The sequence below is a fragment of the Pinus tabuliformis genome, chromosome 8 (assembly GCF_031772625.1).
Source record: "Pinus tabuliformis cultivar Carrire ecotype Pingquan chromosome 8, CPIR1, whole genome shotgun sequence".
NCBI lineage: Eukaryota > Viridiplantae > Streptophyta > Pinopsida > Pinales > Pinaceae > Pinus > Pinus tabuliformis.
In genome coordinates, this window is record NC_142294.1 from 1,458,822,732 (window position 1) to 1,458,836,650 (window position 13,919).

Genomic DNA, 13,919 nt, shown 5'->3' on the forward strand with positions numbered 1-13,919 from the left:
TATTATGAAGGGAGGACATCCCTTTGAAAGCCTATAATCCTGGAGATATTCCTCTGAATAGCAATATTGGTGTCAAAGAAAAAAAAATAGATTTGGAGAGATTAACTTCCATACCTGTAGCCATGGCGAAGTCATTGAGGATTTGTTTATATGCTAGAGCTTCTCTAACTGTGGGGATTCCCTGCAGCATGGTATCATCAGCAAATTGTTGATGAGCCAAGGCCTATCCATTCTCAGATAGTTGTAGGCCCTTAATCTTACCAAATTCTTTAGCACGCTTGATAGACCGACCAAGTCCTTCCATCATGAGGATGAAGAGAAAGGGAGAGAGTGGGTCTCCCTGCCTGTGACCTCTTGAAGGAATAAAAGTCTTGGAACGAGAACCATTAACCAATATTGAAAAGCTGGAGGAAGTTACTAGGGCCATGACCCATCTGACCCAGTTATGGTCAAACCCAAAGGCAATAAGAAATTTCCTAATGTAGGTCCAATTCAACTTATCATAAGCTTTGGCTGGATCCAATTTCGTGATCATTCCAGCCTTCCTATTGCTAGTCAATGAGTGCACCACCTCATGTTCTTGAATGATGTTATTGAGAATTTCTCTGCCTTCCACATAACCAAATTTCTCCACAGAAACTAGTGTAGGAAGAAGAGGTTTGAGTCTATTGGCCACCACCTTGGAAATAATCTTGTAAACCACATTGCATAAAGCTATGGGTCTAAACCTATCAGGAGTTTGAGCATTGTCCTGTTTAGGGATTAGGGAGATGAAGAAGGTGTTGAGCACCTTCAAACTATTTTTGTTCATTCTGGAATCTTCCACTACATTCACAATGTCCTGTTTAACAATATTTTAGTAAACTTTAAAGAAATCCACATTGAAACCATCAGGGCCTGGCGCTTTTCCATTCTGCATTTCTTTGAGGACCTCACTAACTTCCTCTTCAGTCACTAGCCTATTAAGGTTGAAATTATCCTCTCCAGACACCAGCCTAGGTATATGTCTTGTTAGGTCCCTAACAAAATACTCTCTATATGAGATGGCTTCCTTTGCTATACCTCGAAAATGCTGAACTAACATAGCTTCGATATCATCATGGGAGTTCATAAGATTCCCTTCCTCATTCTTGATCGACGATATCCTATTGTGAGCTCTATTCGCCATGGTGTATCTATGGAAAAATACTGTGTTTTGCTCTCCTCTTTTAGCCATTGAACTCTAGATTTTTGTCTCCAAAATATTTCCTCTTGTTTACACAAATTCTCCCAATCTTGATGATGTTTGTCTACTTGATCACTTTTGACTTTGTCAAAGCCATCCATGATAAGGGCTTGATTGAGTTCTTGCATTTTATCTTCAACAATTTTTTTTGCTACAAAAATATTCCCAAATTCATTCTTGTTCCATTCTTTGAGCCTGAGCTTGATGTGCTTTAGTCTTTTGTGTAGAAGGAACATTCTTGTACCCTGAATCTGAAAATCTTCTGACCACCAATTTTTAATTTTGCTGATGAAATCTGGGTGGGTGAGTCAGATATTCTCAAATCTGAAAGGTCTATTCCTGGGGGTACCAATTCCCTGAACCTCCAGTTGAACCAGCTAGTGATCTGAGCCTCCAAAGGAGAGAACTCTAGATATTATTTCCCTGTCAATGAGCATAAGGTCCTCTGAGATAATGAATCTATCTAACTTTGAGGCTACATGAGACTCTCCTCCTCTTTTATTGTTCCAAGTAAAGAGATCATTGCTCGTATCAGTGTCAACTAACTTCATATTATCTATAAAAGTCTGAAGTGCTAAAGAGTCTTTGCTTAGAGTTCTAGTTCCCCCTTTTTTTTCAAAAGTGATCTGATCATGTTGAAGTCCCCCCCCATAATCCAAGGTATTCTTGCATGTCTGTCTCTGAGATCCATAAGAGAATCTAGAAACTTGAGTTTATCATCCATTCTTTGAGGGCCATAAACATTTGTGACCAAATAGGTATCCTTATATTGCACAGGCTGAATGACCACTGATAAATAATTCCTAGATGCCTCAGCATCTATTATGCCAATCTTTTGGGGGTTCCAAAGAGTGATTATGCCTCCTTTTGTATTCTCTACTTTGACTTATAGAAACTCAAATCAATTGAGCCATTTGTTATGTATTTGTTTTATCTTTAGAGTGGAACACTTATCTTCCTGGATAAAGATCATATCTGGAGCTGCTTGTTTCATTCTATTGCTAAGTATTCTTTGTTTTATTTTACTACTTAGACCCCTTGTATTCCAAGATGTAAACATCATTATTAAATATTTGTAAAGGAGTAGCTGGTTAGATCTTTCATCTTACCTCAGTCTATCATTAGCTTTCCACATTCCATCAATAGCTCGTGCTGCTTTTTCCTATGTCTCTTTTTCCTGGGTTTTTAGGTACTAATCCTGGTGTGGTTTTCATAGTTTTCACACCTTAATTACCCTTCCTTTCAATGTTTTTTTTTCCTCTCCTGCTCATTAGCTTGAGTTTTCCATATGAACAGCTACCGTACTCTATTGAACTCTTCCTGAGGTAACAAGTCTACCCGTCCTATGGTTCCCTGTTTCAAGAACCCTTCTAGATCTAGGTGTTCTCTATAAAGAATCTCCTGTAGCTCGTGGTCCTCCATTTCCATCTCACTCTGGGTCATATCCTGGTCCATCTCCAGTTCTGCATCACTCATCATAGTCTCTTTCTGTTTATTACTATCTTGTGTTTTTTCACAGTCTTCTTCTTTCTCTTTCTCCCTTGGACTTCCTCCCATTGCCTAATCTACTTTTGTTATCACTTCATATTTTTCAAGTACTTGGAACCTGTTCTGACTGGCTTGTTGCCCTTCATTTTCATGTTTGTTTAGCCCCCTTTTACCCCCTTTTCCTTTGTGTGCCACTTTGTGAAAGATTTCAGTTTCTTTCATTGTATTAGCTTTACTTTTATTCTCTATTATACTGAGAGAGTAGTCTCTGAATAGGTGCCCATGCTCATGACATTTGCGGCAACTGAATAGAATATGCTCATAATCTACTGTTTGCACCCATTCTTCATCAAAAACTTCGAAGATAACCTCATCCAAAAGAGCTCTAGAGAGATCCATCTCCACACATATTCTTGCAAAGGAGGTATATCTTCTCCTTCTGGTGGCCTGAGAAGCTTTGAGAAAACGCGCTAATTTATTTCCAATGGCAGCTAACGATTCATTTTTCCAGTAGTCAAGAGGTAGAGAGTAGATTCTTACCCAGACCGGGACTGAAGTAAAAGTCTCACGCTCAGGGAAAAAATTCATAATCTACAGCCACACATAAAGGCCTGCTGTTGCATAGAAGTAGGGCCCTCCTTCAAACACTCTATCTTATCTTCAATATTTGTGAAGACCACAGTAAATAATCCCTTTGACCCAAGATGTAGGTTTATGCTTCCTTTTTGTTTCCAGTGGTATTTAATCCATGTTTGTATAGTTTTTTCAGTGGGTCATAATCCCATGAATTTACAAATGATTGCATATGTCCGCATGTGGTCGTTGTGTGCCTATAGAGCAGGATCATCTAATACTACTCTAGGTGTGATCTCAGCTTTGGGTTTACATGGTCCCTTTTGAGCTTTGTCTTTTGTTCCTTGTTCCTTGTCTTCTTCCTCCTTATCCTTTTTGCTATTATTCTCCCTAGTTTTGGCGCAATCTGGCTCCTCTTCCATGTTCCTTCTCCCTTCCTCTGAAGGACCTCTGTCATTGTCTATTAGCTTCTTCCCTCTGCTAGCCACAACCTGCATGTAGGAGGGAGGGGAGCTCCCCCCTTTGCGCCCTTCCATGGAGATCAACCCCTACAAAATCTAGAAACCCTAGCTATTCGCCCGATGTCGCAGATCGTTCCTTCCACCTGGTAACCTTCAATGTCCTTAGCTTTCCCATTTGCCAGGCGTTTAACCCCAAAATCAATGTCTTCTAATGAGAAAAATTCTTTCGTTGTGAGTAGAGTTTCAAAGTTATTCATGGCATTTGGAGATTCATAAAGCTTTTTAAGATAGGAATTCCAGTCTTGTAAAGCAATTTTATTATTATCTTTAGTATTCCTAGTTAGAATCTACCTCCAAAATTTTTTAGGAGCTATCTTAGAGAGGTGTAAGAGATTCTCTTGTCTTTTACGAATATATTGCCTTTTTTCCTGTTATTTAGGGCTTTGTATATTTTTATCTTGCCAATTTTAAGAGATTCATCAACAACTTCCTTAATTGCTCTCCTCGCACTTTTACAATCTTTTATCATTAATGTGAGCAATCTCTATCCAACTATATTGATTGTAAGGGTCGTTCTTATAAATCCTAACATAAGAAATGTTCTTCTTAATGTAGCAAACCATACATTTATATGCATAATAACATTAAACATTTTACTTAATATGATCTTAAAATATTTTATTTATAAAACACTTTATCCATATTAAAATATTTTTTTTGTTATTAATATAATTTTAAAAACATATAAATATTACTTAATCTTACCTAATAAATATTTTATTTATTATTCACACTAAATATTTATATTATTATTAATAGTTTTTTAAATTTCCCACATCAATTTTATATTAACAATACAATAAATTGCTCCTCAGACTCGAATATTTTCCAAGTGAATTAAAAGTGGTTTTATCCAAATCTATTGACCATCGGCGGGTCATCGGAGGAGTCCAATCTTCCTCCATGCTCCGCTTCTCATCACCGTTCCTCACTCTTGTTTACTCTAATGTATTCCTACGGCGACTTTATTAACCATTCGCAACCCATCCAATCCACTATAGCGATAAACCTTGTTAGGTTAATAGGTATGTTTATTATGGAATTATTAATAATTAATAATTATTAATTGATTAGATGGATTGTAGAAATTAATTTTGATTAAATATTTTAAAATATTTTTACAAATATAATCAAACTAGCATTTGCACCTTATGTTGCAAAGGAAACGCCGTAAGGCATAGAGTGGGGAAGAATAGCGACATGTGAATGGGCATTGTTGAAAGCAAGGGTGGACGATAATGTGTATTCTGAAAATGGATATTTTGTTATGGTCAACCTAATGCATTCATTAATTAGATGACAACGAAAAAGTTTCGAGCCCAAGCTGAACCAACACAAATCTTTTCTACAAGACTGAAATTGCCTAAATGATTCCTCAATCAATGGAAATTGCCTAAATGATTCCTCAATCAATAGAAATAACCGTTTCCCTCCTCTGATACCTAAAATACATTGTAGGAGACCGATTTTTCAAGTAACTTAATATAACTAGTGATTGCCCCAAAAGTGCAAAGAGAGGCCGATTACAAACAAGTTTTTTTATGTATAAGGTGTTGAGAATGGAGGATCTCGGATTAGACTTTAGTTGGACTCCATTGGTTTGGGAGATGTATCATGTGTTACCATTTGTGCATATTATGGGCATAAAGTTTATTATGATGATGGAGATTATTTTCAACCAGTTGTGGGTTGGCAACAACTTTTGTGAATGCCTTGGGTAAGATTCCATCTTCTGGATAATGGAAATTCCAGTGTCCATTTAGTCTATACTAGAGTACAATGATTGTTGGCAAAGCTAAAGAAACTGTCATCAATATATAGAGCCAATGTAACTCGTAGTCATCAGTTTTTATCCATACAGGGCTATGATTTAAGGTACCAGCCATTTGAGCGGGCAGCTGGTGTATTTGCTAAATAGGGATCATGTTATCCTCGTGGAGTTATTGGTTGTCCTTAGAAAATATAAAGTAGGATTGAGCATCGACTATCTGGCTGGATGGAATTTTTGATAAGTGCTGGCCAATTTTATCTATTGTGTAATCATTTCCCTGATTTAAAGGCTGCTCTGAGTTACTAATAGAGACATTTCTAAAAGATAAGGCTTCGAGAACCTTGCTTTAGTTGGTGGAGGCTTAGTACATTTTCTTCTGAAGCTTTGGCCTCAAACTCGAAAGCTACTTGTAAAGAATTCTCCAAAGCATTTATACTAAGCAGGTCCATTTTTCTTTGGATATTTTGGTTGAGAGTCCTCTGCGAAGTGAGTCGAGGAACTTCCAAGTTCATCACCATGGACTTGAAGCCATCAAAAATATTGTTTGATGCCTTTGACCAGGTACTTGCCTTACGTGAATCCATTGCTTCATGATTTCCTCTGCTTTCCCCTTCAGGTATATAACCTATCTTGCATTTCTTGCTTGAACCATATCAAAGTTTGTGTAGGAGGTGAATTTGAGTTGACTAAGTCTCGTACAAGAGCCCACCGCCATGTTAAGGGTTGGTCGCTCCATACTGACTTCTTTTAGCATCAACTTTTGTGCATCATTCAGTTGTTAAATTTGAAAGAAGGCTTCTCGTACAAGAGCCCACCACCATGTTAAGGGTTGGTCGCTCCATACGGACTTCTATTAGCATCAACTTCTGTGCATCATCCAGTTGTTACATTTGAAAGAAGGCTTCTAGGCTTTGCAATGAAGCATCCAACACTTATATTTTAGGATTGAAAGCTTGATATATAGTTCATATATCAGTGATGTTATTGTCCCATAATACCGTAAGACTGAAAGATTCATATCTGGTTGAAAGATTCATATCTGGTTGGAATTTCGATGATAGTGGTGGCCTCACATTCTGCTGGACTCCACATTTTCTGAAAGGCCGGGAACATATTTTGCATTTTAGATGCAATTGTTGGTTGTCAAATATGTCTTATACATTATTTTTATTGGACTTCATACCTGCAGAGATATTTACTCTTGGCTACTTCCCCAGCCATGATAGAGAAAAGGAGCCCAAACACTTGTGAGGCTTCTTCCTTTGCATAGGTGGTGTGTCAGAATGGGTGCTCTTTTTGGCAGACATTTGAGTAACGGTCTTCCACCAATATCAGATTCCGGTATGCAAGTATAATTTCAACATAGAATTGCCTACATGAACTTAGACCTGAACATTGCTGGAGAATAGAGACTTCAAAGCTAGTCCTTCAAGCGCATGCAATATAGATTTATTTAGAAAAAGGATGCGTGAAGACAATTGTAATGTTGAAGACAGACTTTGATCACCGTATTGAGGAACTAACATTGTGCCCGAGCCCTACTGGCTTGAGAGTTTTGACAGGGCTTGTGTCCAACTAATATAGTCAATGAAGGTGAGTATTGAATAGGTTCTGATTGGACCACAAAACCATGATGAGTCTCAATGATTCCTCAGCAAGGCATCAACCAAAACAATGCAATGCAGGAATTACACAAGCCTATCGGGATGCTCTCTAAAGAAACATGAAACTTCTCATTGTGTTTAGCAACGTTTCTATTGAAGGTCAAGTTGGCTCATGTAAAGCAAAGGGAATTTTTGCATCTTCAACAACTTCACATTGTCAAAGACAGCCGTATTCTCTTGTCCAATGTAAGAAGAGAAAGAACACTTACAATGCAATATATTCATAAAAACATACTAAGAAATGATAGTTATCAAGATAGAATCTAAATTCAAATGTGGATACCATACAATACCATACAATACAGAAAACAATTGGCCCACAAAACTACAGTTCAGAAAATTCAGGAGTATACATATTATTAAAGCAAAAACATGCACTTCTTCAAATTTATTGAAAAAAAATAGGTATGTAGATAGTCCAGACTAATTTTATCAAAAATTTAATGATTGGATAACATAAACCCCTACAAAAATGCTCAAAGGCCGTTGAGCCTTCTGATGCAATGCCTTCAAGAAAATGTATTTCCTTATCATACACAATAAACTGTACGAAACCCAGCAAAATGTAGCAGGTCTTCTCTAAAGAACATTAGATTTATTATTGAGATTATTACAAGTTTGATTTTAAAAAGTTGATAGCCATCACACTATTTTCTTGTGCTTGGTGGGCGTATGTATTTGTTTGCGTGTGTTGTGATTCTACTTTTGATAATGCAGGTCATGTAACCTGTTCTAGGTGTTCTGGAAGTAAGAAGGATATGCACAGACATTAGGTACACCCTTTCAAGTTGAAAAATAAAAATTAAATAAGAACATAGCAAACAGAGAATATATGACTAAATACCTAGTGGAATCTACTTATTTAGTGTGTTGGCTCGGTTGGCATGCTTCATTTGAGTGTAACTTTGTTTATGAAGGTCTAAGCAGGCCTTTAAGGTGCAGGCAACAGTTTCCCAACTACAAATGCAGTCTCCTCGAGACTTCACACATGAACAGAATAGACAAACCTCTCTAGGCATCAGCAGCAGCATAGTCTCCTGAAATCTCCCATGGCTATCTCCTAAACGAGGGAGTAGTGACAAGCATTGGCAGGACAGGGAGAAGAAATGGGCAAATATCATATTCATTGGTGGCTTGAAAGCTAAAATGCATTTTCTTAAGAATTCTTTAGGGTTTCTTGGGAAGATGATTTTTTTGGGTTAAAATTGGATTTGGTTTGGTTCAGTTTTGGACAAACAATAGATTGAATTATTTGGCTGAACCAAAGTTCTTCTAGATTTTCGAATGTTTTCCTCGATTCAGCCAAACTTTTTTACCATGTAAAAGATAGTTGCTTATTAGATAGAATTGCAATCAATCGAAAGCAAGAATAAACAACTAGGCACAACAAAACAACCACAACTCTAAAAGCATTTAAGCAAACTATACTACAACAAAAGAAATTAATAAAACATAGCATTTATTACATGAATATGAAAAACAATACATATTTCAACAATAATTTAGAAAAAGGCATCACTCAAGATCAATCTCAAACAACATAAAATGCCATGTTTCACCAACTGCATGATAACTTACAGTGGAATAGTGTTACTTAGAGGAAAGGAATCCTTTTGGAACATTATATACCATTTTTTAGCATAATGGTTGAGACAAAAAAACACCCTTGAACTTTAGATGTCAAGAAAATACAGCCTATATTTCTAACACATTGTTGATTTCATGCCTGCCAACAATCCATGATGTTGCTACTGTTAAAAGACAATCCTTGGTTGACTAGGTTATTGCAGTTGTGTTTTAAAGTGCCTATAATGGCACACTACATATAGAATTTGAAACAATTTACAAAATGTTCACTTTAAGGCTTTTCTGTATATGTGTCTGGCAATCCCAAAAGGAAATTTCCGAATCTTTCATATAAAAATTAAATGGGGAAACCAACAAGCAGAGAAAATATCATTATTTATTTTAACAGCAGGCCTCTTCTACGCTTGTAATCATTCACAGTTAATGTCAGGTTATGCCTCCTTCCATCATTGCTAGGAACTTGCACTCCACAAGTTGACTCAATCTTCTGCTTTCTAGCCATAAAAACTAAAGGGGCCCCTTGAGCACCCCCATACTTCTGCAGTCCAGCAAGTGAAATTGGAAGTTCAAAATCATGCAAAGAATACACCCTTGCATCTTCTGATACAGGAGCATCAGTGTCGACAAGCTTTCCATCATCCTCAGCAGTTTCTATTGCTATGGCTTCCTCTACTTTGGCTGCATCTGCCTCTTTGTTCGCATCAGTGTTGTTTTCAGCAACCTTCACCTTTGTATCATAATAATTTTGAGATTGAGTCCAACGCCAAGTGAAAGGATCATACCCTGCTTCACCTGCTTTAAGATTAAGGTTTAGAAGCTTGAAATTTTCAGCCTTGTTTTTCTTATTCATTTCTACTAGCATCAAGGCTTTTGCATCCTTGCTTTTGCTCTGAAGAGAAAGGACTTCTAGTTCCTTCAATCTCACTTTAATTCTCTCAACTTCTGAATAATCATGCCTGCTATCCGCTAGCTCCATCTCTCTTCTAACCCTGTCCTTTTCAGCAGCGACATTCGATGGCCTTTTGGAAGCCAACTTCTTTTCCTGCAACATTTGTTTTACAGTTTCTGCAGAATACACAAATTGATTTATCTTTTTTAGCGCATTTATTTTTTCCTCAACTTCTGCTCGACTAATCATCTGACCACCACTGCGTTCTACTTCCCGTTCCCAATCTGAAAACTCTTTCTCAAGTGGAGGTGAATCAGACACCCTGGCCATCTGCCATCTTGTTGCATTGCTCTTGCTACCCTAGAAACAATTCAAATACTTGTATGTGGTGCGGTTCTCAAACTTGTATTTTTTATCAGGGTCTGTCACATCAACATTTTTTACCATGCAAAGACGGTAAGTACTCTGTCCTGACCTGGACATTCCTATCCCAATTCTTATAAAGCAGCCCACAATGATATTCTCAAAGAATGGTTCCATAAACCACTTGGAAAGTTTTTATCTCCTTATTGTTATGCTTCTAATATCTTCAAAGCTGCTCCCTATCTTCATCATCTTTGTATAAATCACTTCCTATGGATAATTCGCTATCGGAATCATCACAGCAACCCCTGTCATCATCATCCTTGTCACCAGAATCAAATCTCTTTTTCAGGGGCATTCTTGACCCAGAAGCCTTCCTATTTGCTGTCCCAGCATCATCTGAATCATCGTCATCAATGTATTTCGAGTCACTGCCATCATCTGAATCAGAATCTTCCAGTCTCCCTTTCGTAGGATTTCGGTTTTTCTTTCCATCATTGGTAGATGTTCGACCAGCTGCTTCTAGCAGCAAATGCTCCAGTTCAGCCATAATTTTTTTTTCCCCTCTACACACCCACGTCGATTGAATAGTCCGTTCCCTGGCTAGAGCAGAGACTGCAAATACCACTCAATAGATCTTCAAAACCTAAAACCTACTGTCCATCAAACAGATTGAAATTGTGAGAGGCAAACCACACCATGGAGCTTAATAAATGTACATCACCGACATTACGTTTTGTAATACATGGTCCCTACAATGAAAGGAACATTACTATCTCAATTAGTTCAAAAGAACCCTTAGACCTGTAAAGAAAGCACATTGAACATAGAGATGGCAAATTTCAAAAATATTTATAAGTAACGTAAATGGATGGAAAGGTCCAAAATGCAACCTGTTCTCTGACAGCATCACTGGCAACATTAAGAAGTTGCACAAACTTGGGCATAGCTCCATGATCAATCACAACTCTGGTATGCTCTGAGGTTCCAGATGCAATATTTGTTAAAGCCCAGGCTGCCTCAAACTATAATATGACCAAATTAAAACAATATTAGATTACCACAATATAATGTCAATTCAATACTTAGAATCTCATTTGAAAAACAGATCATACCTGAAGCTGAGGGAAATCATCCCTTGCAAGAAACTCTACAAGTCGAGGGACCACACCCGCAGCGATAACTTCCTCAATTGGAGGACTGCTTTCCATCATTGGTAGATGTTCGACCAGCTGCTTCTAGCAGCAAATGCTCCAGTTCAGCCATAACTTTTTTTTTCCCCTCTAAACACCCATGTTGATTGAATAGTCCGTTCCCTGGCTAGAGCAGAGACTGCAAATACCACTCAATAGATCTTCAAAACCTAAAACCTACTGTCCATCAAACAGATTAAAATTGTGAGAGGCAAACCACACCATGGAGCTTAATAAATGTACATCACCGACATTACGTTTTGTAATACATGGTCCTTACAATGAAACGAACATTACTATCTCAATTAGTTCAAAAGAACCCTTAGACCTGTAAAGAAAGCACATTGAACATAGAGATGGCAAATTTCAAAAATATTTATAAGTAACATAAATGGATGGAAAGGTCCAAAATGCAACCTGTTCTCTGACAGCATCACTGGCAACACTAAGAAGTTGCACAAACTTGGGCATAGCTCCATGATCAATCACAACTCTGGTATGCTCTGAGGTTCCAGATGCAATATTTGTTAAAGCCCAGGCTGCCTCAAACTATAATATGACCAAATTAAAACGATATTAGATTACCACAATATAATTTCAATTCAATACTTAGAATCTCATTTGAAAAACAGATCATACCTGAAGCTGAGGGAAATCATCCCTTGCAAGAAACTCTACAAGTCGAGGGACCACACCCGCAGCGATAACTTCCTCAATTGGAGGACTGCCTTCTGTCACATATATTTTTTCAGATGGCCATTTCCTAAAGACAAAAAAAAATGGTAATAAAGATACATATACTCAAGACTATTACCAACAGAGAGAAGCTTCCTGAATTGAGTTGGTTCTTCTAACTGCATGGTAGGATCATCAGACCAGACCCCTGCTACCATTGCAGGAAGACTCTCCAACTGTAACATATCCAACATAATCTTAGTAAGACTCCCTTGTTATATTTTGGCTATAACATATTTGGGCTTAATTTAAGTCATTATTTATATGTAATTGATGCACAATTGTAAATAGAAATTTAAACCCATTGTCCTTGCATGTCCCACAGTTGGACATTACTTGTCATGCAAGTTGCAACATGTTGTGTTGCCTTTAAAAACATGTTATAAAGTAAGCAATTTCAAAAAATAGAAATTTCAGCTGAGCAACCAATGAGATCATTGTTCAATGGTGAATGCAATGGTGTGTCAGGCGACGCACCAAAGATCTAGTCTTCCACAGCACCAATAAACGGTTGGGACAAAATTTAAGCACTGTCTTATTTTTATGGAAAGAGCAACTCCCTGTTGCCGCAGCTTGGCAAAACAAAAGTGATTGTGATGCATGGTTCATCTTAGAAGACCCCAAAACTGGGCCACTTGCAATGCCTAACATAGTCTAGCCCAAATGTAATCCTTCTGGAATTTAAAGGAAGCACATCTCCCCATTTGCATAAGTCCATTTTTTGGATTGGAAAACAAACTTTCTGGGCACCCCAATTGAATTTGAACTATGTGTACAAGTTTCCAGGACAGCTGAACTGGGGAGATGGGAGGAGGGGTGTTTAGAACGACCAGAGCACACCCCCAAACATTTCATGGGTTGGCCAGTTGGGGACTCATGAAATAGAACTAATTTACTGCATAAATATCAATTTTTATTGGTTCTAAGTTGCTTTTTTTTATTGCACTTGCCTTTCCAGGGGAAGTGGATTACATATACATATATAGTTTTCTGCATAAATATCATTTTTTACCTGCCTTTCCATAATTTAATTTTCCAACCCCTATCCGAAGCACGGTTGTCAGTTTCTCCCATATCTTCCCTCTCTTTAGTGGTGTCAGTTTCTCCCATATCTTCCCTCTCTTTAGTGGTTGGGGATTCAGTATGAGCTGAGTTCTATTACTTCTATCATTTTCAAATGTTTCGATCATTTCAGTGGTGTCAGTTTCTCCCATATCTTCCCTCTCTTTAGTGGTTGGGGATTCAGTATGAGCTGAGTTCTATTACTTCTATCATTTTCAAATGTTTCGATCATTTCAGTCTTGAATGCCGCAAAAATTATTTGATCATAAACATGATCGATCTCACAGAGGTTTTTTATGGTGTCAGAAAACAGCAGAAAGAAAAACACTGCAGGGCTAAGAATGTACTTTTAAAGAGCCGTCAACAGTTTTAAGCAAATTGGATTCTAATTAATATCATTAATATGTTGTCTAGGAAAAACAATAAAAAAATAATCTATTTAACAGTACTTCCAAAAAAACACGAATAAAAATATAAAAAATAAAAATAAAAGAAGTACAACAGCAGAAAAAGCTGAAAAACAAAAATAAAACACCAGAGGGCTAAGAATGTGCTTTTAAGGAGCTGTTAAATAAAAAATACAGTTTTAAACGTATTCAATTCTGTGTTATTTTTTCAAGGAAAAACAATAAAATGTCAGCAATATTTTCAAAAACAAAACATAAAAGTATTAGTCAGTATATCAAAAAGACAATGTATTATCAAGGTTGACATAGTATATAAAGCACATTATGATATTATAAAAAATACAGTTTTAAACGTATTCAATTCTGTGTTATTTTTTCAAGGAAAAACAATAAAATGTCAGCAATATTTTCAAAAACAAAACATAAAAGTATTAGTCAGTA

General features: G+C 37.1%; 1 protein-coding gene and 1 pseudogene across 3 annotated transcripts; both read right to left on the reverse strand.

Annotated features, from left to right (window-relative positions):
- Positions 1-9,205: 9,205 nt before the first annotated feature.
- LOC149241278 (protein RTF1 homolog pseudogene) lies at positions 9,206-10,048 on the reverse strand (annotated as a pseudogene).
- A 377-nt stretch (positions 10,049-10,425) lies between these two features.
- LOC149241279 (importin subunit alpha-2-like) lies at positions 10,426-13,063 on the reverse strand. Of its 3 annotated transcripts, none has more exons than XM_089373923.1 (6): positions 12,089-13,063; positions 11,914-12,002; positions 11,692-11,823; positions 11,197-11,451; positions 10,975-11,106; positions 10,426-10,737 (listed from the first exon to the last, which is right to left on the reverse strand). In XM_089373923.1, the coding sequence occupies exons 1-4, from the start codon at positions 12,201-12,203 to the stop codon at positions 11,365-11,367; spliced, it is 423 nt and encodes a 140-aa protein (XP_089230049.1). In that variant the 5' UTR covers positions 12,204-13,063; the 3' UTR covers positions 10,426-10,737; positions 10,975-11,106; positions 11,197-11,364. The 3 variants fall into 3 exon arrangements, with proteins under 3 accessions (XP_089230049.1, XP_089230048.1, XP_089230050.1); XM_089373922.1 differs by having other exon boundaries at positions 11,914-12,005; XM_089373924.1 differs by having other exon boundaries at positions 11,197-11,454; positions 11,914-12,005; positions 12,089-13,062.
- Between the last annotated feature and the right edge of the window lie 856 nt (positions 13,064-13,919).